This window comes from Acomys minous (genome assembly GCF_964271855.1).
Source record: "Acomys minous genome assembly, chromosome: 7".
NCBI lineage: Eukaryota > Metazoa > Chordata > Mammalia > Rodentia > Muridae > Acomys > Acomys minous.
In genome coordinates this window covers 8,799,511-8,825,435 of record NC_140488.1, presented here as the reverse complement: position 1 = coordinate 8,825,435, position 25,925 = coordinate 8,799,511, and the positions used below count along the sequence as shown (strand labels likewise).

Below are 25,925 nucleotides of genomic sequence, written 5' to 3'. Positions count from 1 at the left end.
AATTTGGAGGAAAACCTCAAGTGGCCAAGGTGACTCCTCTGAGATTATCTCACAGCAGGACTCGAGTTTGACGTCCTCCTTCCTTTAGGACTTCTACCCAGTCAGCGCTCCCCACCTCCCCGAGATTCTTCGCTCCTTCCCTCTTCTTTTTGTAGTCGCGTTGCTCCGCAGGCCGGTACCTAGGAGCAAAACAGACCAAAGCCAGCAGGCAACCTCCTTCTCTGGCGAGCGCGCAGGGGGAGGGGGTGTCTCAGGGCGCATGCGCGTTGTAGCTACGGAAGCCGGAAGAAGTGCCGGAGAAGGTTGGTTGCTCGGTTGCCCTGGTGTCTCCTGGCGGCGGCGTTGGCTACCAGGCTGCCTTTGGCAGCATGAACCCTCTGTGAGGAGCAAGCTTCGCGGCGCGGGGGGCGGGGGGAAGAGGAGGACGCCTCGGTTAAGTTCTTCGCCATGAACCTGAGGGGCCTCTTTCAAGACTTCAACCCGAGGTGAGGGGGTTGTGTTGGCGGTGCAAGGCGGGGGTTTGGGTTCGCGTAGCGGCTGGGAGAGGCCAGGCGGCCACTGTGCTGCAGCCCTGAGGACCCAGCCTCTGGGCTGCCAGTTGCTCTTGGGAAAGCAGTGTCGGCCTCAGAGTCGGTCTGTCAGCCTCTTCCTCCCGCACCAATTAGAACCAACTCGCTGTAGCCCAAGTTGCCCAGCTGGGAGCTGTGTCCTCCGGGAGGGGAGGGAAGGAAGCCCATTGCTCTCCACTTGTCCTCTTTCATTGGTATTCCAACTTCTCTGGATTTCTTTTTTGCTCACCGCTTTGCCTGCCCCCATTCTCTGTGCCAGGACCATTTCTCTTGACCCGGACACCCCTAGCCACCTTGCCAGATGTTTCCTCTAGTTCCAGCTCTTGGGATTTTCCTTGCATTTATGCCTGCCCGCCCTTTCTTTGCTTTTTTTGTCAAACTGATGTCTGAGGTCCTAAATTTTTAGAGCTGTTTGCTAGGGTACGGTAAATCTTACGTAATGCCTTTGGGGACGAACCTGATTGTTCCCTTATGCACTTTCTTAGCCTTTGCTATAAGTTTTTTCGCAATAAGTAGCTATTGGCCTGCTTATTTCCCGGACTTGAAATACCTAGTGGGCAGTGTGGGGAAAAACACTGGCAAAAGTGTAAATCTCTGTCCTTGCACTTGCCAAGCTGTTGTAAGCTGTTCCCTCTTTGGGCTATGAGCTCTTGAAGCAGAAACCACTTTCTGGCTGTTCCCTGCCACAGCACCTCCCACCCACCTCATCTGTGATACAAACATCTTTGGAAGTAAACTGAGTCAAGACCTAGATTGGAGACCAGGCCACAGGTAACCAAGTGGTTCTTTGCTTTTCTTTAATAAGCTGTGAGATGAGTTCATTTCATTGATCCCTTTAGATCCATTACTATATAAAAGGAGTATCTGTTAATTTATTTCTAAGTGAGAAGACATGCATTTAAGTAAGCTAGTCTTGCTCCATGCGCTATGTCCTACGGTAGGCATTTAAAATGCTCGGCAGTCAGCCGGGCGTGATGCCTTTAATCCCAGCGCTTAGGGAGGCAAAGGGAGGTAGATCACTCTGAGTTTGAGGCCAGCCTGGTCTACAAAGCGAGTCTAGGACAGCCAAGGCCACACAGAGAAACCAACGAAGAGAAAAGATGCCTGGCATTCCCAGCCTGGAAGTGAAGGAAAGGTTAGATAATTTGCTGAATTGTGCAATCCTGAACTTTTCCAGCCCAGAGAAATCCCTCAGATGTTGGAGATGAAAGGAGCTGGAGAGAGAGGGAGAGGGCACTTTGTGGAGTGAGATTTTCTTGAGAGTGTTAACATTTTAAATTATAAAGCCACTGTAGTAGCCTGGGTGCTCTTATTGTCTTTGTGTCCATAGTCTGGCCTTCATCTGCGGTTGTTGGCCTTGACAGTATTCTGCAGAGTTCATTTAGAGTAAATATCGGAGAACAAACTGTAGTTTGCCCTCCACTGCTCCTAGGGTTAGGGTTTGTCTGAAGGACAGCTAACTGCATTGGTACCTAAGCTGGACTCATCTTGTTTATTTTCATTGTTTGGAGAGCGCGATAAGAAAGAGAACCACAGTCTGAATTGTTTTGTTTCCTTGGGCACCTCACTTATCTGTTCCATCTGTAGATGGAATATAATCGCTCAAAAGGCTATTGAACCTGAAGTAATGGCTGACTGAGCAGTGTGTTACTAATAGAAATTTCTGTGGCTAATTTATTATGTGACAGATAGTCCAGAAGCTGCAAGGTGATGTTCTAAGTGACCTAAGAATTGTGAAAGCAGTGGTCCCTTGGTTACACCCTTAATCAGTTTTTCCTGTATGTCCCCCCTCCAAATACTAAAGTCTAAAAATTAAAATGAAGTACTTCAAAGAGACATATAATGATCATCAACACATTTATTAATGATTGAGTTCTAAGTGGAGTAAAATGCATCTTTCCATGAAAATTTTAAAGGTATCTTGTGCCCCTCTGTTGTTCTGATTCGCTGTTACTAGTGGGAAGGAACAGTGTTGCCTTACAGATGTTTCAGGAATACAATGGGTAGGTGGTACTGACAGGTTAGATTTTTCTTAGCTGGTAGTGTTTCATGTATTGTTGATGATCAAATTTTTAACATTGTGGTTTAGTTTTGCCCCATGCTGACAAAAGCCTTTCAGACATCTGAAAAGCAAACTGAGAGTATAGACAGGAAAATATTGTCTATTGGGACCTCAGATCTTTGTGCTGTTGTCTTGTTCTGTCTCTTTTTCTGAACCAATTCATGTATGTCCCTCTTAGTTCAGGACTTCCTCATACACTGGTTATTTAACAGGGATGATTCCTTCTCTCCTTAACTTGGTCAGTTTCTGTTTACCATTGAAATCTCTGCTCACTTGGTAGTTGCTAAAGGAAGTTGTCTTGGCTTCCCCAACATGTTCACTCCCTGCTTTCTATAGAACATCAGAATCCTCCTTTAGAGCACTTCTCTGTGCTCTTGCATTTGTCTCTGTGTTAACATTTCCCTCCCCTACTGAATTCAAGCCATGTGAGGCCAAAACCATTAGATAATAGCTGGCTCAGTAAGCTTTTGTGAAATGAGTGACAACTCACCACAGCCTGTAAGAACTGTCTAGAGCTGCTTTTTAAAGAACTGCTTTCCTGCTAGTGTATGAACTATTTTTCCTCTCTCTTCCTATGTCCCTTCAGACTGCAACTGTTTCAATTGACAAGATGGGTAAGACCTTATAACAGTACGGGAGACTGTGCTTTCTTTACTCTGGAAATTATTTAGGTAACGCAGAAATAGCCACTGTTATTGTTCAGTGATACCCAAAGCATGGACTGTGGCTCAAGACCACCTTTCCTGCGTTACAAGGCTTGGTCAGTGAGAATTCACTGCAGTATGTCAGCTTTCTGGAAATAGTAGCAACACAAGATGATTCAAACTGCTTAGCCAATCTGCCACAGAACTGGTTGATCATGAACTTCATAATTGCCTTTTAGTTACCCAAGTTACAGTTCTTGAAACATACTGTGTCTACCAAGAATCCTTCTTGAGTGCCTGAAGCCTCTAACAACTTTGTAGACTAAACAGACTATTAGAAGTGTACAGAATTGTAAAACTGATTCCAGAATGTCCCTGGGAGGTAGAGATCTGATAATACTTGGCTTTAAATGGGCAACCTAACTACATCACACAGCCTTAGGGCTGTCTACTATTTTGGTAGAATAGTTATTTGTTGGAGAAGGCTTCAGCCCTGGCACCTACACAAAATTGGAAGGCTGTGAGAACTCAGCTTGGCTTACTGACTCATCTGTAGCGGGCTCCTGAGGGAAGTGTGCTGCATCCCTTGGGTACTCTAGACCGGAACAAAGACTGAGAAATGCCTTTCTGGGAGTTGCTTTGTGTGGACATGTAATATTATGAAATAAGTTATGTTTTCAAACTTCTTGTGTGTTCCATCTTCTAAAGCCATTCTTTAGTCTTTGTAAGTTGCCTTTTATTTGAAATTAGGGAAAATGAATGTGATTGCTGGTCACAGTTCACTAAAGGCCTCTTCAGCAACATATACTCACATGGTGTATAGATATACATACAGGCAGGACACCAACTTGTATAAAATAAAGCAAAAATTTCTGAAAAATTATTTAAAAATAAGGGTCAGTATGGTACGATTACTGCATATAATGTGTACAATGTTTTATATATAAATGCTGTTGGGCTTGGAGTAGTTCAGTGGTAGAGCACTTGTGCAAGGCATTAGGTTTGATTCTCCAGCACAGTAAAAAAAAAATACTTAGTGTGAATTATTCCAAGTACTCCTTACAGATTGTATTTTTAAAAGCAGGTCACTGATCTGTCAGTATGAGTGTACTGTCAGTACTGATAATGAATTACGATCTGAATGACTGCACATCTGTTGTTGGGGCATAATAAAGCCACTGATAGAATATTGTCTTGACTTTTACTGAATAATAGTTAATAATAGCTATGACTTTGCATCCACCACGTGTCAACACAATATTGACACTTTATATTTCAGTATCTTTATTCTTTAGAAATCAGTAGCTACAAATCAGATAGCAGCTGTATTTTATTTTATTTTTAATTTTAATACATTTTTATTTATTGATTGTGTGTGTATAGGGTGCACATATGCCACAGTGTGCATATGGAAATCAGAGAACAGCTTGCAGGAGTCAGTTCTCTTCTTCTAGCATATGGGTCCTGGAGGTGAAACTCAAGCCATCCATCAGGGCAGTGGCAAGCGTATCCACCTACTGATCCATCCTTCATGCTCCTTCTTCCTATGACAGAGTAAGTCCAATATACCGAGGGGCTATTCTATCTGGTGTTTTGTCAACTTGGCATCATCTAGAGTCACCTGGGAAGAGGAAACATCAATCGAGAAAAGACCCTCCCCACCAGATTGGCCTTGGGCAAGTGTGTGGGAGCCTTCTTATGCTAATCATTAATCAAGAAAATGACCCACATGCTTGCCCCTCTAATTGTAAAATGAAATAAACCCTTTCCACTCCAAGTTGCTTTTGATGTTGGTGTTTAGTACAGCAATAGAAACACTAAGACAGGGACCTTTTATTTATGAGTTGAAAAATGATAATACAAACCAGACCATATACTGTTATTTATATATTCAGATGAGCATTACTATTCAAATAAGTTGGGAAAAATAAAATATAACTATTCTACTGCTCAGAGCCCTTCTTAATATTCTAGAATGCCCTTTATAGTCAGTTTTACACATCATTTAATAAAGTCTATCTCAGTGCATTATAATAATCATTTTTCAACCAAAATAGGGCCACCTAGTCTGATCACACATCCAAGTCACAAAATTTGGCTCTGGTTGCACTTTGGAAGTTTCCAGAACTCAAATACACTCTCAGAAAAGATTTGTCCACTATTAAATTCAAAAGAATGTACTTCAGGCTCTTAAGGCACTTCTGAAAGGCCTGCTATAAAGATGGTTTGAGCGATGACATAGTAGAACTAATGCTTTAACCTTCAGTGGCAATGGTCAAAGGATGCAAGTTGCATTTAGATGCATAATTTCTGGTTTTGAAAATATTTCCATTATTTGATAATCAACATACATAGTTTTTACTGGATATGATTTCTTTGGGGCCCAGGATTTTGAGGCACTGAATAAATATGCTGAATGGGTGCATGTTGAGTACAAATAGGCATGAACCACTGGAAAATTCTGTAGGAAGGAAGCAGTGTATTGGAGTATTAGTTTCTTAGGACACAAGAAATTAAGGTAACTGATACTATGCTATGACTTCCTGATTGCTTTGCCTAGGGATGGGTCATAAGTGCACAAGGTAACTAAAATTCCAGAAAAGCTACTGAATTCTAGGTGTAGGTGCTGTATGACTAATAAGATAATAAGCTATGAGACAATTTTGAGGAAAAATGATTACTAAATGAGATTTTTATAACTTTTTAATAATACTATAGAAACTATATAGAATACATTACTTGCACCATATTTTTACTTGCCTTTGTCTTAATGGATCAATGTATAAGAAATTAGATGAGATAAATAGTTAAAGAACTTGAGTGTCCATCTTCTTACTGGTCTAGACTCTTTCTATTATTGTTTAAGAATGGTTTGTTTTCATCTGAATTTTGTGCTTTTATACATATATCTACTCATTAGGTGCTCTTAAACATTTTTCACCTTAATAAAAACAAGCTAAATTTTCCACCAAAACATTTCCAGTTTGGTAATATATTTTTGTTTAGCTTAAGAGGTACAGTCCTAAAATAAAATAATTTTAAAAAGAGGTACAGTCCTTTTAATAATTTGTGATAATATAAGTAGTTTGTCAGTAGGAGCCAATCTTTCAAGTCATAAACAGGAATATGTCACCTAGAGTATGGTGTGTGTGGGGGGGGTGCCTTACTTGCAATAATATATATACCTGTTTTCTAATTAGCCGATAGATTTCACTGGAGAAACCCAATGGGTCTAAAACTAGTTCAGCTGCATTCATTTAATTTTCAAAAGCAATATTTAGAACTTTTATACTTAGAGTCATGGCTTTGGGGTTCTTTTCATGAGCCTGAGCAGTAAGCTTCTTATACATTTCAGAAAGGACAGTAGCTTTTATGGCCTGGCCCATGAACACACTGCCCAGTGGTAATATACTAACGTTACTAATTCAGATGTGGATGATATAACTTAATTTAAAGGCATTTCTATGGTTTGAATGTAGCATCAAAACTTTTGTTTTTTGGAAACAAAATCCTTAAATTAGTATCATTAGAAAAATTTATTATTTTTAATGTATCTGTATGAGTGTCTTGCCTGCATGTATGCCTATGCACCATGTGCATGCAATATCCGCAGAGGACAGAAGAGGCACTGGATGACTTGGAACAGGAATTATGGAAGGCTGTCAGTTGCTTTGTAAGTGTTGCAAACTGAACCTGAGGCCTCTGTAAGACCAGAAAGTGCTCTTTGGTACTGAACCATCTCTTCAGCCCTTTAAATTAAAATCTTGATGACATTTACATACTTGTAATTAAAAATGCCAGCTTCAGACACAGGAAAAAACACAATAATTTTATTTATCTTGACACCTGGGTATACAATTAATTTAATACTCAGTGATGAATTGAGAGGAATAGCAAGTCTTCAGTAGATTGATACCGCAGTGGTTGGGTGGAGGTGAAAGCACTGGTTTGCCTAGTTTTCAATTAATTGTGTACATGGAATATTTTAGAAGAACAGCTAACAGAAACAACTGATTATTTGTATGTAGGTCTTTGGCAAACATCATCTTCAAAAGACTAGAGGTGTTCCTGACACTTCAAGGAAAAACAACTCATGATAGTTTTAAAAATGCTAAACTCTGAATTTTTATAGAAAAAAGATTTTTGTCAAAAGCTTATAAATACTACCATTAGCTTGGACAACCTCTCAGCATTTAATCCACTTAAATGAAGTAGGTAGTTATAAATGATGTGTTTGCTATTGTATAGTGAAATATATATTGTAGGAAAACTTCAAAATTTTCATAACTCAGCGAACAGATATTTCCTGTAAACCTTCATAGTGTTACACAGCTATGGAGAGATTAAAGAGCCACTGAGCACACAAGAAAGGCCAGTGAGCTTTAAAGTAGCAGAGTACAAAAAATTTACTGATGAGATTTCAGACTTACTGCAGTTGACCTTTAAGAAATCACCAAGGTTAGAGAAAGCACCTACCTGCTTCTTAGAGGACCATACTTCAGTTCCCAGTGCCCACATCAGGTGTCTCACAACTGCCGGTAGAAGTTCAGTCCTGGGAATCTCACGTCTTCTTCTGGCCTCCATGGGCATACTGCCCACCCTCCCCCAACACACATACACGTAATTTAAAATAGTTAAATGTTTCAGAACAGAAAAGTACACCACCATGCACTAAGTTGCCTTATGCTATTGAATTCTCACCATTATCTGAAGGAACTATTAAAACACTCATTTATTTTTTAAGTATGTATCTCTGGAAAGCCAGGTATTCTTCATATACTTGAACTAAAATAACACACTACAGTAGAATGAATGAGATATGGTTCTTATATATAATTCAAGTGGCCTCTATGAAGCTAGATACTTAGCATCTTGTAAACCTATAGAATTGGTGCTACATATTAAATGTGTGCGATTTGGAATACAGTTTTAGAAATGGGTAGTATTGGAGTAGGACTTTTGTAAAACTATAGTTATGTAGTATGCAATGTGTTTACTGCTTTACTTTTAAAATAACAACTTTATTGATATTCAACTTACATATAACATTTACTCTTCTAAAATATTTATTTCTGTGTTTTGTGTATATGGGTGATTTGTCTTATTATACATCTTCACACCAGAAGAGGGCATTGGCTCCCATGGCACTACATTTATAGGTGGTTGTGGGTTGCTATATGGGTTCTGGAAAACTCCCAGAGTTGTGGAGCCTTCAGTACTGTGTAAATTGAGAATGTTTTCATTATTCACCTCATAATCATTAGCAGTCATTCACGTTCCTCAGACTCAAAAAACACTATAAAGTATGTTGTAGTTTGTATGACTTTGTCATATAAAAGGTTGCACACATGTCTAGAGTATACCCTGTTCATATTCAGCCCTTTTATTGCCCTTTCTTGCCGCTCCTTTTCCTTCTCCCTTTTCCCATTCCATGTCTCTCACTTCTCTTCTGCTATTTCTCTTCTAATTTCCACAAATGAGAGGAAACATATAACAGTTCTCTTTGGGTGTCTTGGTTATTTCACATAACAAGATAGTCTTTAAAAAAAGATAGTCTATAATTCTATCAATTTTTCTTGCAAATTGCATAGTTTTATTCTTCCTTTTGGCCAAATAAGACTGTATTGTGTATATGTTCCACATTTTCTTTCTCTATTAATTCCCTTGATTGGTGCCTTAACTGATTCCATAATCTTGCTACTGTGAATACTGACTGCCACAACAAACATGGTTCTTCCAGTTTCTTATTAGCATTTTACTTTCATTATTTTGGTTATATATACCATAGTTGAAACATATGGAAGTCCTATTTTAAATATACTAGTTTCCATAGTACATTCCCAATAGTAGAACATGAGATCCCCACTGTCTGTATCCTAACCAATATTTACTTTTATTTGTTTTGGTTTTCTTCATGATAACCATCCTGTCTGGGATGAGATTACCTCTCAATATAGTTTTGATTTGCTTTTCCCTTTTGTTGTGTATTCATTGGTTATTTGTATTTCTTCATTTGAAATTATTGGTTTAGTTTATTGGTTCATGTATTAATTGACCTATGTACTCCTAACCTTTTGAGTTCTATATATATTCTGTATGTTAATCCAAGGAAGTGAATAGCTGGCAAATATTTACACACATTTGGTAGGCTGTCTGTTCACTTAGTTGCATGTGTGTGTAAAAGGACAAAAGCTTTTAAGTTTAATGCAATCTTAGTTTTCTGTCCTTGCTATAATTTCCTATGCTATTGGATTCTTCAGAAAATCATTGCCTCTAACTACATCGTGAACTGTTCCATCTGGTTGGTTTTGTTTTATTGTTTTGTCTGCTTGTTTTTTAAGTATTGTCAAACATTTTAATTTATTTTTGTATAGGATAAGAGATAGGGGTAGAACTTCAGCTTTCTCCACAGGGCTATCCAGTTTTTCTAACACTAGTTAACAAACTATCTTATATCCAATGTATGTATTTGGTATCTCTCAAGAATCAGATGCATCTAGTTGCATGAACTTATTTCTGAGTCCTCTGTTCTATTGCATTGCTCTACATGTCTGCTTTTGTTCTAGGACCACATAACATTTGTTACATGTGGCTCTGTAATGGAATTTGAAGTTAGGTATTGTGATACATTCAGCATTGCTAATATTGCTTGGGATCTACTTTGTATATTTAGGGCCTTTTCTGTTTCCATATTAGGATTATTTTTTTCCATTTCTTTGAGGAATACCATTAGAATTTTTTTTATGAGAGTTGAACATTGAATTTGGAGATTGCTTTTGGTAATATGACCATCTTGACAATTGGCAATCTGACAATTCGTAAACATTGGGGGTCTTTCCATAATCTACTGTCTTCTATAGTTTCCATTATATTGTGTTTGATGTAATGGTTACCCAAAGATATACATGTCCTAATTCTTTTGTCTATAAGACCAAAGAAACTTCATTGATGTATTTAAACTTACAGTATTAGTTTCTATTGTTAATGTGAAAAATTGCCATAGGTCTAGTGGCTACACTTTACAAAGACCTATTTTACAGTTTTATATATCAAAAGGTGAGGGATAGCATGTATTATTTGAATCTTTTCTTTTGAGTCTGAAATGATTAAAATCAAGTCATCTGAAGGCTCTGGGAGATTAGTCCATTTCTGAAGTAACATCAGCTGTTGTAAAAATTTAGTTCCTTGTACAGAAAAAATTACAAACATCATTTTTAAAATAAAAACACAAAATGTTTTTTTTTTTTTTTTTTTTTTTTTTTGCGATTGTAGGGCTAAACTTGCCCTTTCTACTGTCTGTCAGCCAAAACTCATTTTTAGCTTTTGGATGTTACTTTTACTCTTTGGCTCATTTTTTCTTTCTTTTACTTCAAAGCCAGCAGTAGCCAATGGCATATTGAACTGTTCACATCTGGAATGTGTTGGTTATCATCCCTCCCCCTTTTGCCACATCTCTCTGACACTCTGGATTTTCTTTCTGTTGTTTTAAAAATAATGTGTGTGTGTTTGTGGTGTGTGTGTGTGTGTGTGTGTGTGTGTGTGTGTGTGTGTGTAAGAGAGAGAGAGAGAGAGAGAGAGAGAGAGACAGAGAGAGAGAGACAGAGAGAGAGAGACAGAGAGAGAGAGAATGGAAGTAATGGAAGTAGAAGAAGTAGAATACAGCTATTAGTCCAGGGATGTGACTTATTGAATAGTTAGCATGTATGAGGCCCTGGAGTCAGTCCTTGGCACTGTAACAACAGGGAGGTGGATTATTAGCCTGATTTATCTTAGTGGACCCAATATAATTATATGAACTCTATGAGAAACTAAGAAATTTTATTTATTGGTATCAGGAGAAGTGATAGAAAGAGAAGTTAAAAAAAAAAAAAAAGAACTCAAAGAATAGCCAGGCGGTGGTGGCACACGCCTTTAATCCCAGCACTTGGGAGGCAGAGGCAGATGGATCCCTGTGAGTTCGAGGCCAGCCTGGTCTACAAAGTGAGTCCAGGACTGCCAGGGCTACACAGAGAGACACTGTCTCGAAAAACCTAAAAAACAAAAAAATTAAAGAATGAGAAAGTTTCAATATGCTGGCTTGGGGATACAGGTACCTATGATCAAAGACTGAAGAGATGCCTGTAGTATGTAAGGGTAGTTTCTAGATAACAACAAAGACACAGGGACGTTAGTCACATAATCACAAGATACTTGAGTCTTCCAACAACTTGAAATGAACCTGGAAGAAGATTTCACCCAGAATTTCCTGATGATAAACAACTGTATTTTGCAACTGAGTAAATATATGAACTCACAGAGAATAAAGAAGCAGTCACAGGGTCTGCAAGGGGTTTACGTTGGGTCTGCATCAGGTCCTCTGTATATATACTATAGCTTTCAGTTGCATACTTTTATGGGACTCCTAAATGTGTAAACAGGTGGGTCTCTGATTATTGTGTCTTCTCCTGGGGCTCCTTTATTTGTTTTTTGTTTTTTGTGTTTTGTTTTAGCTTGGCTTGCCTAATTTCGATATGATGGTTTTTGTCTCATCATATTTTATTTTGTCATGTTTGGTTATTATCTCTTAAAAGCCTGTTCTTTCCTAATGAGAAAAAAGGGAGTGGATATAAATGGGAGAGGAGGTGGGGAGGAACTAAAAGGAGTAGAGGGAGGGGAAACCGTATTCAGATTATATTGTAAGAGAAAAGAGTCTATGTTTAATAAAAGGGGGAACAAACTTGATTTTAGTCTAGTGAGAGTTTAAAACCCAATTATGACAAGTTGGCCATCTGTCATAAAGAACCCTGAGATAGGAGAGCCTATAAAAGATACTAATGAAGTCGCTCTAGCATTCTTTTAGTTAGTGTTTGTTTGGTATACTCATCTCCATCCTTTTGATTTTTAAGTTATCTGATTGTATCCTGTGGGTTTCTTACACATAGTATAGTATATAGTTTTTTATTTATCCAACATAATCATCTTTGTCTTCATATTGGCATTTAGACTGTTTACATTTAATATCTGTGTGAGATATCAGCCCCCCTGTAACTGGGATTACGGACAGTTGTGAACTGTCATGTGGGTGCTGGGAAGTTACTCTGGGTCCTTTGGAGGAGCAGCTAGTGCTCTTAACCTCTGAGCCATCTCTCCGGAGCCTTAATGTTGTTTTAAACACCAATGAAAACAGACTTTTAACTGCCTTCTTGCTACTGCCTAGAAACTGCCTCCTCGCAGTAAACTAGGGCAATACTGGTTTTATCCTCTTTGTTTTCTTCCTATTTCCTTCTGTTCTTTACCGCCTGTTATCAAAGTGTTACATATTTTGGTCAGTTTCTTTTTTATGGTAGGAAGATAATTTTTAATTTGTATTAGCTATGTTGATTATATTAAATAATGAGTTTCTTTACGGCCTTTTCACATATATAATGTATGTTTAAAATCATATTCACTACCCATTATCCTTTTCTGTTCATTTCCCACCCCCACAGATAGTCTCCTTCTTTCCACCTATTCCCTCCTCCACTTTCATGTATAATGTATCTTAATGTGCCACTGCATTTCATGAGGGTTGCTTACAGACTCCTGGGTAAGAGCTTATTTTCAGAAGCATGGGCTCCTTATGAGCAGCCCTGCCAGTGAAAAAAGTATCTTTTCTCTTCTTCAGGGACCATTTAAGAACCTGTAGAGAGTCAGTGAATGATAGGACCTCCTGAGGTCTCTATAGGCCCATAAGTCCTGGGGAGAAAAAGAAAGAATCATATTCCTGTTTTTATATCAAGCCTAGAAGTAAACATGCTTGACATTGTAATTTCATATTATTTCAAAGACATCTATCAAAGTTCTTTTCTATTTGTGACATGAGTGTATGTGTAGATGTGTGTATAATTTACTCAGCCATTGAAAGTATTATAATTATATATGGATGTCATGGAAATATGATAAATGACTGCTCATTTTTGTTTTGTATGGTTTTGTTTGCTTTTAAAGATTTTTTATTCATGCATATGTGTATGTTTATATGAACATATGCCACCAATGTGGTTTTGCCCATAGAGGACAGAAGAAGGTGTCTAATATACTGGAGTTGGAGTAACAGAAAGTTGTGATCCACTTCGTGTGCATGCTGAGAACCAAGCTCAGGTCCTCTGGAAAAGGAAGAAGTACTCGTAACTTTTGATCCACCTCTCTAGGTTCCTTTGTTCTGTCTTTGAGACAGGGTTTCATACTGTTGTACAGGCTGGCTTGGAACTCACTGTTTAGCACAAGATAGCCTGGAAGTCACAATGTTCCTCTTGCCTCAGCTACCCAAGTGTTGGGATTATAGATGTGAGCTACCATACTTGGTTATAGGATAGGAGTTTTATAGGATATTAATATCCCCAGGAATACTTTTCTGAGAGTAGGATCAAATAAGCAATGACAGAGCTTGACCTTATCCTAAACATTCCATGGTGTGGTATAATTAGTTGCTTCTACTTGAGATACTTCCTCATCTAACTTGTTTTTCTGTTTTGATAACCTTCCAATTAACTCTGGAACCAGTGCTGTGGTCACCACCTCTCTTTTTCCTACTGCCTCAATTAGATCCCATACTTTCTTTTCCTAGCTACCATCTGTCTCACTTTTTTCATACTACCATTTACACAAATATTATACTTTATTTTAACTGTGCCTTGGTATGTAGACTTATATTGGAAAACTGTTCAAAATAGAGATGTAATTACTTTTGTTTTATCATCCCTAACACAATATGTTTTCTACATAGACTTTTAAATAAATGGTTATTGAATTAGTGGCTTTAAAATGTGTGTTTACTTAATTTTGTTTTCTGTGTGTGAGTGTTTTGCCTGCATGCATGACTGTGCACCCTGTATGTGCAGTGCCCTTGGAGTCCAGAAGAGGTTCTGCCTTATGGAATAAGAGTTATAGACAATCATTAGCTGCCTTTTAAGTATTGGGAACTGGACCCTCTGGAAAAGCAGCCCGTGATCTTAACTGTTGAATCATCTTTCCTGCCCTGAATTAGTGACTTTTTTATGAGCTGAAAATGTTTCTGTTATTTCTCCTCATTTCATTATCAGATATTTGTTTAAAAAATGAACTCTTTTTCATCATTTTGCTTTTCTCCTAGTAAATTCCTCATCTATGCCTGTTTGCTGCTCTTCTCTGTGCTACTGGCCCTTCGTTTGGATGGCATCATTCAGTGGAGCTACTGGGCTGTCTTTGCTCCAATATGGTTGTGGAAGTTAATGGTCATTGTCGGAGCATCAGTTGGAACCGGAGTTTGGGCACGAAATCCTCAATATCGGTAATGCTGCTTTATAAAACCCACTGGTCTATATTTTGAGAGAACAAAATCTTGATGGTTCTCACCAGAGATAACATAAGGATAGTGTCTTCCTATTTCAAGTTTTATGAGAACTAAAGTCCAGCAAACGTTTCTGGGTAGGGTTTTGAAAACGTGGATTCTTGGCGTGTGTGTGTATGTGTCTGTGTGTGTGTGTGAGAGAGAGGGGGGGGGGAGGAGGGAAGGGAAGGGGAGGGAGTACAAGGAGGAGAAAGAGGGGGGGAAGAGGAGGAGGGGAGGGGAGGGGAGGAGAGAAAGAGAGAGGAAAGAGAGTGATTTTTCAAGACTTATTTTTTATTTTATTCATGTGAGTGTACACTCCATGTATAAGAGTACCCATGGAGGCCAGAAAAGGGTGAAGTATCCCTGTGGCTGAATTACAGGTGGTTGTGAGCTACCCAGTGTGAGTGCTGGGGACTGAACTAAAGTCTTTTGGAAGAAGAGCAACTACTCTTAACCATGCCACCATCTCCCCAGCCCAAACCTGTGGCTTTTCAAAACAGGGTTTCTCTACGTAACAGCCCTTTCTGTCTTGGAACTTACTCTGTAGACTAGGATGGCCTTGAACTCATAGAGATCCACTTGCCTCTACCTCCAGCTTGCTGAGATTATGGTGTGTGCCACAATACCCAGCTCATGTATCTCTTTTGTATGAGAAAAAATCAGATATCAAATATTTTTCAAGAAAAAAATTACTAATTGATACTTAAAAGTTATATGTACTTTTTCTCTGTTTTCATATTTTTCAAGTAAGGAAAAAAGTTGCATTTGTGGCTGCTTGGGTGTATGGTATGCACAGAAACAGTCATTCCTCTGTGACCACTATTCAGCAGTGTGGAATATTTGTCACACATAGGGCAAGTGTATAAGAAATGTTTATCTGTATTTTCAATGAAGATTGTAGGCCTTTAAAATGCATTATAAGTATTTTTAAATTTTAATTTATTAAAAGTTTATGTATATAGCCAATTAAACTCATTTTTCTTGAGCAAAACTTTAACTCATTTATTCTTTTTAATTTACAGGTTTTAATTAATTATTATGGTGGAATAACGTTTAATAAAAAGACTCTTAATACTTTTTATTTGCATTTTAAAGCAGCACCTAAGAAAATTGCCATATCTTGTTGAATGTAACCTACACTTGCAGATGAAGCTAAAGTTATATTTATAATATTGCATGAAATGTGATTTTTGTTGTTTTTAACTCAGTGAGAAGTGAAGATCATGAGACTTAAGAGATATCTGAAGATTTTTTGCAACAGAAGTAATTAATAGAATAATCTTGGAAGTAACTCTTAGAGTTGAATTGAAAGTTATGAACATAAGTGCTCCTGGATATTTGAACAATTGTCTATTAAGTTTAAGTTAGCTTTCTATTTTATCTCCTTTTTGGGTTTCTCTTTGGTTGTTTTTGGTTTTGTTTTTTTATGTGTGTGTTTTTGTATTTACAGTTGAAATTCGAATGTGAATGGAGTTGGTATTTACTGTGAACAATTTACCTGTACTAAGGATTCTGAATGTGTTTTTTCTTTCTCTCCTTCTCCTCCTATCCCCTTTTAGAGCAGAAGGAGAAACGTGTGTGGAGTTTAAAGCCATGTTGATTGCTGTGGGCATTCATTTGCTCTTGCTGATGTTTGAAGTTTTGGTCTGTGACAGGATTGAAAGAGGAAGCCATTTCTGGCTTCTAGTCTTCATGCCGTTGTTCTTTGTTTCCCCGGTGTCAGTTGCAGCATGTGTCTGGGGCTTTAGGCATGACAGGTCACTAGAGGTGAGACTTATGGATTTAATCATGCTTTTAAAAACATTTACCTTGATATCACTCTCTTCTCCTTTGTAAGGAACAGACTAACCCTCAACTCTAGATCATGGTTTACAAGAGAACAAAGACCTTCAGCTTTCTCTTAGTGTCCTGTCTTCTAAGCTACCTGTGTCTGGCAGTCTTGTGAGACAACCAGTAGGACAGATGGAGATTATATATATATATATATATATATATATATATATATATATATATATATATATATATATATATATAGAGAGAGAGAGAGAGAGAGAGAGAGAGAGAGAGAGAAAGAGAGAGAGAGAGAGAGAGAGATTTTAAGGAATGGATCCACATGGCTGTGGGCCTGGCCACCTATGTATAGAGCAGACAGGCAGGCTAGGAACTCAGTAGGAGCTGACACTCCAGATTGGCTGAATTTCTTCCTTTCTAGGAAACATCTGCCTTTGCTTTTAAAGCCTCCAGCTGTTTGGATGAGGGCCACTTACCCTAAAGTAGTGAGAATAATCTCCTTTAAAAACTTGATGCTATCACAGTAACATGTACACTAGTATTTAATTAAATTGTATCATAGATGTGTGTGTGTCTTGGAAATAAAACAATACATAAAAGGGTTAGTATTGTCTGCAGTCTGAGATTTCCACAGGGAATTATAGAGCATGTTCCCCAGGGAAAGAGGAGAGAGTGTGGCTGCAAAAGTCTTGTTTCAGCCTGTGCAGATAAAAGAATTGGAAGCTGGTCCCTAATTTCCCAGGGATATTTGAGCCTTTGCTTTTCTTAAGAACTTCCGTGTTCTCCATCTTCTCTCTTTTTAGTCCTGTCTCTTCAGCATCTACTCTGGAGTCTGGCCACCCTAATCCCAGCAACGTTGATGTAGAATAGAGCATGAGGCAGCAGGGCCTCATGTATCCATTCTTGCCTCACAAAGCTGGACTGTAGCAGAAAAAGGGGTTAGGCCAGTGCTGCTGAATCAGGAGAGGTAGACTTACATGTACTTGGACATTTTGGGTTTAATGGGGAATTGGCAACTAGTTTCTTATCGGGAAATGTCAACAGCATAGTCAGAATTAATGATGCAGTACCAAATCTATAATTGAAGTGGCAAGGTCCTCAAAGAGCTGGAAAAGAAGGCATGGTATTTAGGGCACATTCTTGGGTAGAAGTAAAAGGAAATTTGAGCATGGCTGTAAGCATAGATTATTGTTGGCAAAGGCAGGAAGGAGACTTGGAAGAAATATACTGTAGATTGCCTCTTTTTTCTTTCTTTTTTTTTTAGAAAAAGGTCACAACTGGGCCAACAACATTCAGATCTTAAACAACCAAAGGGCCAAGGTACCAACTGGCCTGAAGTATGAGACAAAAGACTGTGCACAATTCCCCTCAGCATGATACTACTGTGCTTTTCTATTGCCAAAATATATCAGAAGCTTCCATCATAACATCATTAAAGTTTTACCATATTATAATTTCCATGGCCTATTAGTGTGTTAAACAAATAACCACTGTATTAAATGCAACTTGTTTAACTGCTTCTTTTCTTTGTTTTTAGCTAGAAATCCTGTGTTCGGTCAACATTCTCCAATTTATATTCATTGCCTTAAGACTGGACAAGATCATCCACTGGCCCTGGCTTGTATGTAGCTTTTTAAATCTTTAAACATTTTTTATAGAAATAATTTATATTACTTTCAGAAAACTTGTTTTAAAAAACAAGCAAGCATGAACAACAGGCTAATGATCATACATAGTACCAACACTGGGAGCTAACATTGTGGATTTTATTCCCTTGTACACAAGTAGTTGAGATTACTCTAACATTTTTTTATCCTGCTTTTTTAATTTTAGAATAGCATAAGCATTTGCTCCTATCAATAAATATCATTGTAAACATAACAGTTAAGGCTTCATTGATTCATAAGTTGCACTTATGAAACATGTCCTTGTTTCTAAATGCTTCAGTTGCTGCTAATATTTGTTATTTCAAAATGTACCCATGTATATGTATATTAGTTATATATGTTTATGAGGAACACTAGAACCTTTCATTGTATGTTTATAATATATAATAATCAAATCAGTTTAATTACCGTATCTATTACCTCAGACATTTATTTGTGCAAGGCATGTTCAAAATGCTATTCTCTTTTAGCTATTTTGAACCATTTAATTATATCAATCATAATTATCCTACTGTTCTATAAACATTACAAACATTTATAATCTTATAAAAAAGATTTTTTGCCTCAAGCTTCTGGTATATTTTATATATAAAAATTCTTTGTTTAATATTTTATTGTTTTCTTAGAAAGTATTCTAGAAAATGGTTTATTGAGTTACAGATCATTTTAAGTTTTTGAGACTGTAATTTTTATGTATATGAGTATTTCCCAGAATGTATGTCAGTGAACCATATGCCTTCAGAAGGAAGCCAGAATAGAGGGCATACAATTTTCTGGGACTGGAGCTACAGATGGTTGTGAGCCACCATGTGGGTAATGGGAATTGAACCCAGGCCCTCCAGCAAGTATTCTAATCCAGTGAACCTTCTCTACAGCCCCCAAATGGAAGCCTTTTAAAGGATTTATTTCCATGTTTAGTTAGTGTACAAAATAATGTGTTTTTGTTTTATTTATTTATTTATTTATTTATTTATTTATTTTCATGTGTGTATGTCACTCATTATTGTTTGGGTAAATTTGTCTCTTGTTCCTCCATCTTGCTAGCCCTTTCTTCTCTCCAAACAAACACCTTCTACTTTCCTGTCATGTGTACACATGTTTAAATCTAGATTCCACATATAACACATATATTTGTCTTTCTTTTACTGTCTATTATCCTTTCTTGTTCCTGCATTTATACCCTTTTATCCTAACATACTCACTTTCATGTCATTCATTCATTCACACACACACACACGACATGCATGTGCACATACACACAACATGCACGTGCACATACACATAACATGCACGTGCACACACACACAACATGCACGTGCACATACACACAACATGCACGCACACAGACATTTATACACATACTTTTTAACAAATATAGATTATGGGGCTGGATTTAACTCATGTTCCAAGGAATCTGATGCCTTCTTCTAGGCCCCCATGGGCATTGCACAAATATGGTTCAAGACATACATTCAGGGAAAACACCCCATACACATAACATTAAAATAAACCATTCTTTGAAAATGTAGATTGGGTGGAAAGCTTGCAAATTATTTAAATATGTACATTGCATAGACTGTCAAGTTGCTTTTCAGAAAACCTGTCCTTGCTTCTACTCTTAAAGGGTAGAGTTCTAAGTCATCTTTCTAAAACATGGATTCAGTTAATGGTTGGTTAAAAGTGGCTGCATAGATGAAGGGGATGCATATATAAATAACAAAAACTATACACTAGACAACACAGTATTGTTTCAAGTAGTGATAGTTTAGGAAAGAAGATTGGGCTGTGGTTGTAGAGTGTTTTCCTAACATGTACAAAATTCTGGGTTCAATTACCATTCCTGAATAAGCCAGGCCAGGTGGCACATGTTTGTAATGCTAGTACTAGGAAGTATAGACAGGAGGATCAGAAGTTCAGGGTTAGCCTTAGCTACATGACAAGTTTAGGGCCAGCCTGTGCTACATAAGACTATATCTCAAGGGGTTATAACTGTTTTAATTTTTGATTTGATTATGTTTTATTTGCTGCTTAATGTATAGTGTGTGTGTGTGTGTGTGTGTGTGTGTGTGTGTCTCCATACATTTGTATGTGTAGTTACGTGTATTTGTGGGTGTGTGACTGCAGAAACCTTTTTTTGTAAATATGTATCAAAACTTTGACTTTGGGCTTAAAGAGATGGCTCATTAGTTAAGAACACTGCATGCTCTGCAAGAGGTCCTGAGTTTGGATCTCAGCAACCACATTGTGGCTCACAGCCATCTCTAATGGGATCTGATGCCTTCTTCTCACTTGATAGGGTGCTCATAAATAAGTAAACAAACAAACAAATTAATTATTTAATTAATTAATCTTTATTTTAAAAAAACTTTAACTTTTGACTAATGTATACAAAGGACCCAATTAAAATAATAAGGACTTATTCCTATGCACACACACACACAGTCCCCACATACATAGGTGACTGAGGGAGTAGTGACTGTTGGGGTTGATGCCAAGTAAGAATAAGAGCGGAAGAATGGCTAACTGCGCTGAGTAAGTGTGAGCGCATGGGTCTGTGAGAGTAAATGCGCGTGATGGAGGGAGTCTGCAGTGAATGTGAGAGCAGGGATGTGTGAGGGGGTGGGAGTGGAAACTTGACAGAGTGAGAGTGTCAGTGAGCAATGATTCTTCTGTGAGTGGCTAGACAGAGTGAGCATGAGGGTTATTTCAATAAAGGAATATGAGTGTGTGATGGTGAGGAAGTGAGGATGTAGATGAGAGTAAGTGTGAAGAGCTGAGTGAGAGTGCCTGAACGCAAGAGAGTGTGAATGAACATATGGAAGTGAGCAGTGAGGAAGAGACAGAATGGCCGCGACAGTGGAGAAGTGGTTCTAGTGGGACGGAGTACATGCATGAGTGCGGATGCGTGGGACAGGGAGACATAACTATATGAATGACTAAGAACGAGGAAGTGAGTGGAATGATGGTCGGGGTAATGTGAGGGACGGTGATGGAGTTAATAATGACCGTGGGAACGAGAGAATGAGCGGGTGTGCGTACATGTTTAATAAGTGATTGAGAGAGTAAGGGGTGTGTGTGTGTGTGTGTGTGTGTGTGTGTGTGTGTGTGTGTGTGTGTGTGTGAGATAAACTGAGTTAGGAAGCAAGAGATTGGGAATGTGGCAGTAAGTACTGAAGGTAAGGGGCTAGGAATAGCTGAGAATGAAGGAGTACGGGAGTGACAGAATGAGGCAATGTGGGGATGACTTGAGGGAGCATGAAAATGAGTGAATGACAAAACAGGTGACTTGTGAGTGAGGCAATGTGTTAGGAAGAAACTAAAATTTCTTTGCTTGGGGATCCAGATGGAAGGTTGTTACCTGAAGGGAAGAGGGCCGAATGACATCATTTCCTGGATGGAAGTCCTATAGGGTTTCCCGTGCTATCTCCATGACAGTCCTGGGCAGTAGGCCTGTCTTTAGTCACGCTTCTGCTTGACTACCTGAGGAGACCCAGCAAAATGATAATGGTATCTATCAGAGGCTTTAGGGAAGTTCTCAACGTATTATGTTAATACCTCTCTGAAGGTTGTATGTGTCCCTCTGTGGATTCTCATGTCCTTCTTGTGCCTGGTGGTCCTCTATTACATCGTGTGGTCGGTTCTGTTCCTGCGCTCCATGGACGTGATCGCAGAACAACGCAGGACACATATAACCATGGCACTGAGCTGGATGACCATTGTCGTGCCTCTTCTTACTTTTGAGGTAAGCTTTCTATAGGAAATCTCTTGTATTCCCACAGTCCATCCTTAGCTTGGATAGCATCTAGCATAGCTAGGTAAATATACCACTATCCTTGTGAGAGAAAGTGTGGAGGGAACTTGGGACCACGAGAATGTGCTTTCAGGGTTCACAGAGAACAATACACCTTTCTAGCCTCAAGGCATTTGCCCGTGTGCACCTTCTACTTTCTAAAAGTATTGAATATCCTTGTTTTGTATTGGAGTTTGGTACAGAATTCTAAACTAGATTTTATTGGCTCATTTGAACAAATCCTATGAGGAATCTCTCATAAAACTCCTAGAAGTCAGAATCTTTTAGCTGGGCGGATTTGTTTGGCCCTGGGGACAGATGGGAAATCTCCATGGTCATTTCCTCCTGGATGGATGGTTTGCTGCTTTTACCTATGGTGGCCTTCCCTCTTCCCAGGCATGATCCATAGAGGGACAACAATGGGGACAACTGCAGACTTGGTCCATTTTGGTGATGCATCAGTACCACCTTAACTTTGTCTTTCTCTAGATCCTGCTGGTTCACAAACTGGATGGCCACAATGCTTTCTCCTGTATTCCAATATTTGTTCCCCTGTGGCTTTCACTGATCACATTGATGGCAACAACATTTGGACAGAAAGGAGGAAACCACTGTACGTTCACAAACTAGGAAGCTCCGTGTGTGTGTGTGTGTGTGTGTGTGTGTGTGCGTGTGCGTGTGCGTGTGCGTGTGCGTGTGCGTGTGTGTGTGTGTGGTCTATGCATGTACTGTGCTTTATGAAGCAATAATACTCAGGGCCTCACTTTAAAAGTTGTTATATGTGCTCTAAAGATGCATGCTATCCTATTTGCTTTGGGATGCTCTTCTGTATTATACCTCATTCCCAAGCAACACTACAAGTGGACAAATAGACATAGCACCAAACATAGCAAGTTGTCTCTTTGAGTTTCCATTCCCTGTTCCTTAAAATAGGTTCAAGATCCTTTCTGGATTCATCAGAAATCTATGGCTCCCACTAGAATGACAAGAGTCATTCAGGTCCCCTTCTGTCCCCCTCTCCTCAATGGAATAGAATCTCTTCAGTTTCATGGAGCTAGACTACCTTAACTAATATTCTAGGTCATGCACTTTGAAGGTGGTCATGGAGAAAGATACTATTCTTGTAAGGCTGTGAGCTCTACCTTGTGTAATGTAGAGAACTGCCCATATGACATCCTTGGAAAGCGAAAGTGTAAAATACAGTGCAGTGTGAATGGCTGTTTGTGTCCTACAAGAGCCAGCACCAAGCTTGATAGTCCCCTAGGAAACAGGGAGACCACAACCCAGTGACCTACTTTGAGGGGTTCTGATGACCTCAGACTTGATTTCAGTCAATTCCTTCTTATGTCTACTCAGATTTTAGATGGTTATGGGAATCCTTTGCTTAAGTATCACTCTGTCATGAGTTAATTTAGCGTGGGTCTAGAAGATTGGAAGAACATGGAAATGTCTAGGTTTTGTCAGGATTTGAGGATCACTGTCATGAGTTGGTGGCTCTGCAGCTCCAGCTTCCATCTGACTCAAATGGCTGGCCAGGTAAAGCTGTATTCTCTAGCCTACCTCACCAGTTTTCAGCCAGGAGCTGATCAGAGGCTGGACAATCACCCCAACAGGGACCTGGAGGTGCAGCCACCACTGGCCTGTGGTTGCCCTCTGAGAACTTTGGAACTGGAACTCTCCATTCCTCTGCTTATTGAGTAATTAGATCCTGTCCAGCCTTCACTTCTGAGGAACCTGATTGAAGCGATACATAGTGCCAGTGAACTCCTTGTTCAGGGAAAAAATGTGACACAAAAGCCTAGTGTCTGAAAGGGAAAATTCTTATTTTTCAGGGTGGTTTGGTATTCGCAAAGATTTCTGCCAGTTTCTGCTTGAAATATTCCCATTTTTGAGAGAGTATGGAAACATTTCATATGATCTCCACCATGAAGACAATGATGAAACAGAAGAAACCCCAGTTCCAGAACCTCCTAAAATTGCACCTATGTTTCGCAAGAAGACCAGGGTCGTCATCACCCAGAGCCCTGGCAAGTATGTCCTCCCTCCACCCAAATTAAATATTGAAATGCCAGACTAATGCCACTGGGGCCGCATTGTGAGTGTACTGGAGCACACACTCCTACTTCCCTTGCCCCGACCCAGGCCTGGACCTCGGACCTCCATCTGAAGCCTCGATTGCATCCAGTGCCAACCAGCCACTCATAACAGAGCATAAGTGGCAGGAACTGAGGGTATCTACCAATATGGATGCCAGGGACACATGAGTAAAGAACCCATTTCTTTCTGTATGGGAACCTGAAATTTATTTTTAGTCCTGTGGTACCCACCCACGGGTGACTGCTGCCTAGGCCTGCAGAAGGCACATCTGTGGTCTAGACAGGTTTTCTAGTGCTAAATTCCTATCAAAGTATTGAAAGATGTGGTTCTTATGGGACCACTTCCATTTGTGGCTCAGCTGTGCTGCTTATAGGTAGCCAGTGGGGGCTGTAACTAAGTCTCTACACACCTGTTGTGTTCAGATACAGGCCAGCCTTGCTTTCCTAGTTCCTGCTAGTCAGAGATTTCACTTTAGGCAGGGTGACAGCAGGTTTTCAGGGCCTCATCAGTGAGCCCTTCCCAATGGCATGATTCCATGCCTGTATAGTATTTATACAGCTATTTTAGCTTGTAATATACAGTGTCAAATCCTAGTTCTGTACAGCATATTCTCTGTTAAAGTATTTTTTTACAAGCTTGTGCTGGAGATGGATGGGTTAAGCCATGGTAGAAGCAGATAGCTCAACTGCTTTGTCCAAGACAGATGCCCCACCTTCACTTATCATAACCACTGACACCCTGGAATGGCTGCCAGCATAGCTACTACAAGTGAGGAAAGTTCTGTGCTTTTCCAACATGGAGTGTGGGAGAAACAACTTAAAATCCCAAGAAGTGCCACTTGAGACCAGCACACTGGAGAAGGTTGCCAAGGCAGACCAGAAACTGTCAGGGACTCCTGTCAAAGTCCAGAACGTTCTGCTCACCTGCAAGAACACTGCATACTAGGCATGCAGCTGCTATTACCTGTCAGCAGTTTCTCTAGCCTCTGATCTTAAAGCCATCCCAGAACCCATCACACAAGAAACAAGAACCTTCAGTCTAAGTCAAATGATTCATTTCCCAGTGGAAGTAAATGGAGACTTGATCTCCCTAATGAAGAGGTATAATACGTTTTAATAGCCACCTGATCAGTGGCTTCAGTGACACATAATTAAAGTCTACTATGACCCTGATTCTACCCCTGGCACAGGCCTCTAGTGAGCCTGTTCTCTTTCAGGAGAAAGGTGAAACAGAGTATAGCAATTTTTTGCTTGGTCTGTTAAAAATGTGGTTAAATCCACTATTTTTTGCTCCTATAGTTCAATAAAGTGATTCATTTTACATGTGTACTGTGTGTATTTCACTCTGTAGAAAAACTGGAGTTATTCTTGACTTATGACAAGGATATCCTCTGGCTGCCACAGGCAAGTAAAGCAGGCAGGTGGGGTGAGCATCCTTTATTGAGTCTCTTCAAGCATCTGTAGAGGGTATGCAAAGGGAAGAAACTCTTGCCATTCATCCACAGTGGCTTGTGAAAGCTTTGGAGGCCTTCTAGACTGTTCTTGGGGTTCTAAAACATGCCTGAAATTGCAATGCAGTTTTCTCTTGCTCTCTTAGCTGTCTCTGTGGTTTAGGGAGACTTTTACTGGGTGGTTTTTTAGGTCATGGTTGACAGCATCTTTCAGGAAGATCAGCCAGTTGGTGTTGGTGAGAGACAACCTGTATGTAGCCAGAAATCAGGCATGAATTCTTTCTTGAGCTCCTTGAATTTCAGAAAATGCCTTGTTAAGCTGAAGCAGTGGCTGAGACTCAACTGCCAGGTGCTTTGCTCCTGCTTTATGCACCATCAGTTTCAGTCCTGGTAATTGGATGCCACTACTCTTCTCCCTATGGGGAAATTAAGAGGTTTCTGCTGCTACTGCTTAAGCCTACTGTTCCCAAAGGCCCAGGACTCTGAGGTCACTATGTCTCCAGTGTGGAGATTTTGTTTATTCATG

General features: G+C 39.3%; 1 protein-coding gene across 3 annotated transcripts; it reads left to right on the top strand.

Moving 5' to 3' along the window:
• Positions 1 to 280: 280 nt before the first annotated feature.
• On the top strand, positions 281 to 25,275 carry TMEM185A (transmembrane protein 185A). 3 transcript variants are annotated; one of them, XM_084788671.1, is made up of 8 exons: positions 281 to 485; positions 4,659 to 4,829; positions 14,386 to 14,562; positions 16,164 to 16,371; positions 17,933 to 18,016; positions 21,628 to 21,804; positions 22,342 to 22,465; positions 23,685 to 25,275. In XM_084788671.1, exons 2-8 carry the CDS (start codon positions 4,807 to 4,809, stop codon positions 23,927 to 23,929), a joined length of 1,038 nt encoding a protein of 345 aa, XP_084644797.1. In that variant the 5' UTR covers positions 281 to 485; positions 4,659 to 4,806; the 3' UTR covers positions 23,930 to 25,275. The 3 variants fall into 3 exon arrangements, with proteins under 3 accessions (XP_084644797.1, XP_084644796.1, XP_084644798.1); XM_084788670.1 differs by lacking the exon at positions 4,659 to 4,829; XM_084788672.1 differs by lacking the exons at positions 281 to 485; positions 4,659 to 4,829 and adding an exon at positions 1,199 to 1,340.
• The last annotated feature ends 650 nt before the right edge of the window (positions 25,276 to 25,925 follow it).

Bases quoted from the DNA above. Each gene is read 5' to 3' on its own strand.
- TMEM185A (XM_084788670.1), top strand. From the start codon at position 448: ATGAACCTGAGGGGCCTCTTTCAAGACTTCAACCCGAG. The intron at 14,563-16,163 runs GTAATGCTGCTT...ATCCCCTTTTAG, and splicing joins GCACGAAATCCTCAATATCG to AGCAGAAGGAGAAACGTGTG. The intron at 18,017-21,627 runs GTATGTAGCTTT...ACCTCTCTGAAG, and splicing joins TCATCCACTGGCCCTGGCTT to GTTGTATGTGTCCCTCTGTG.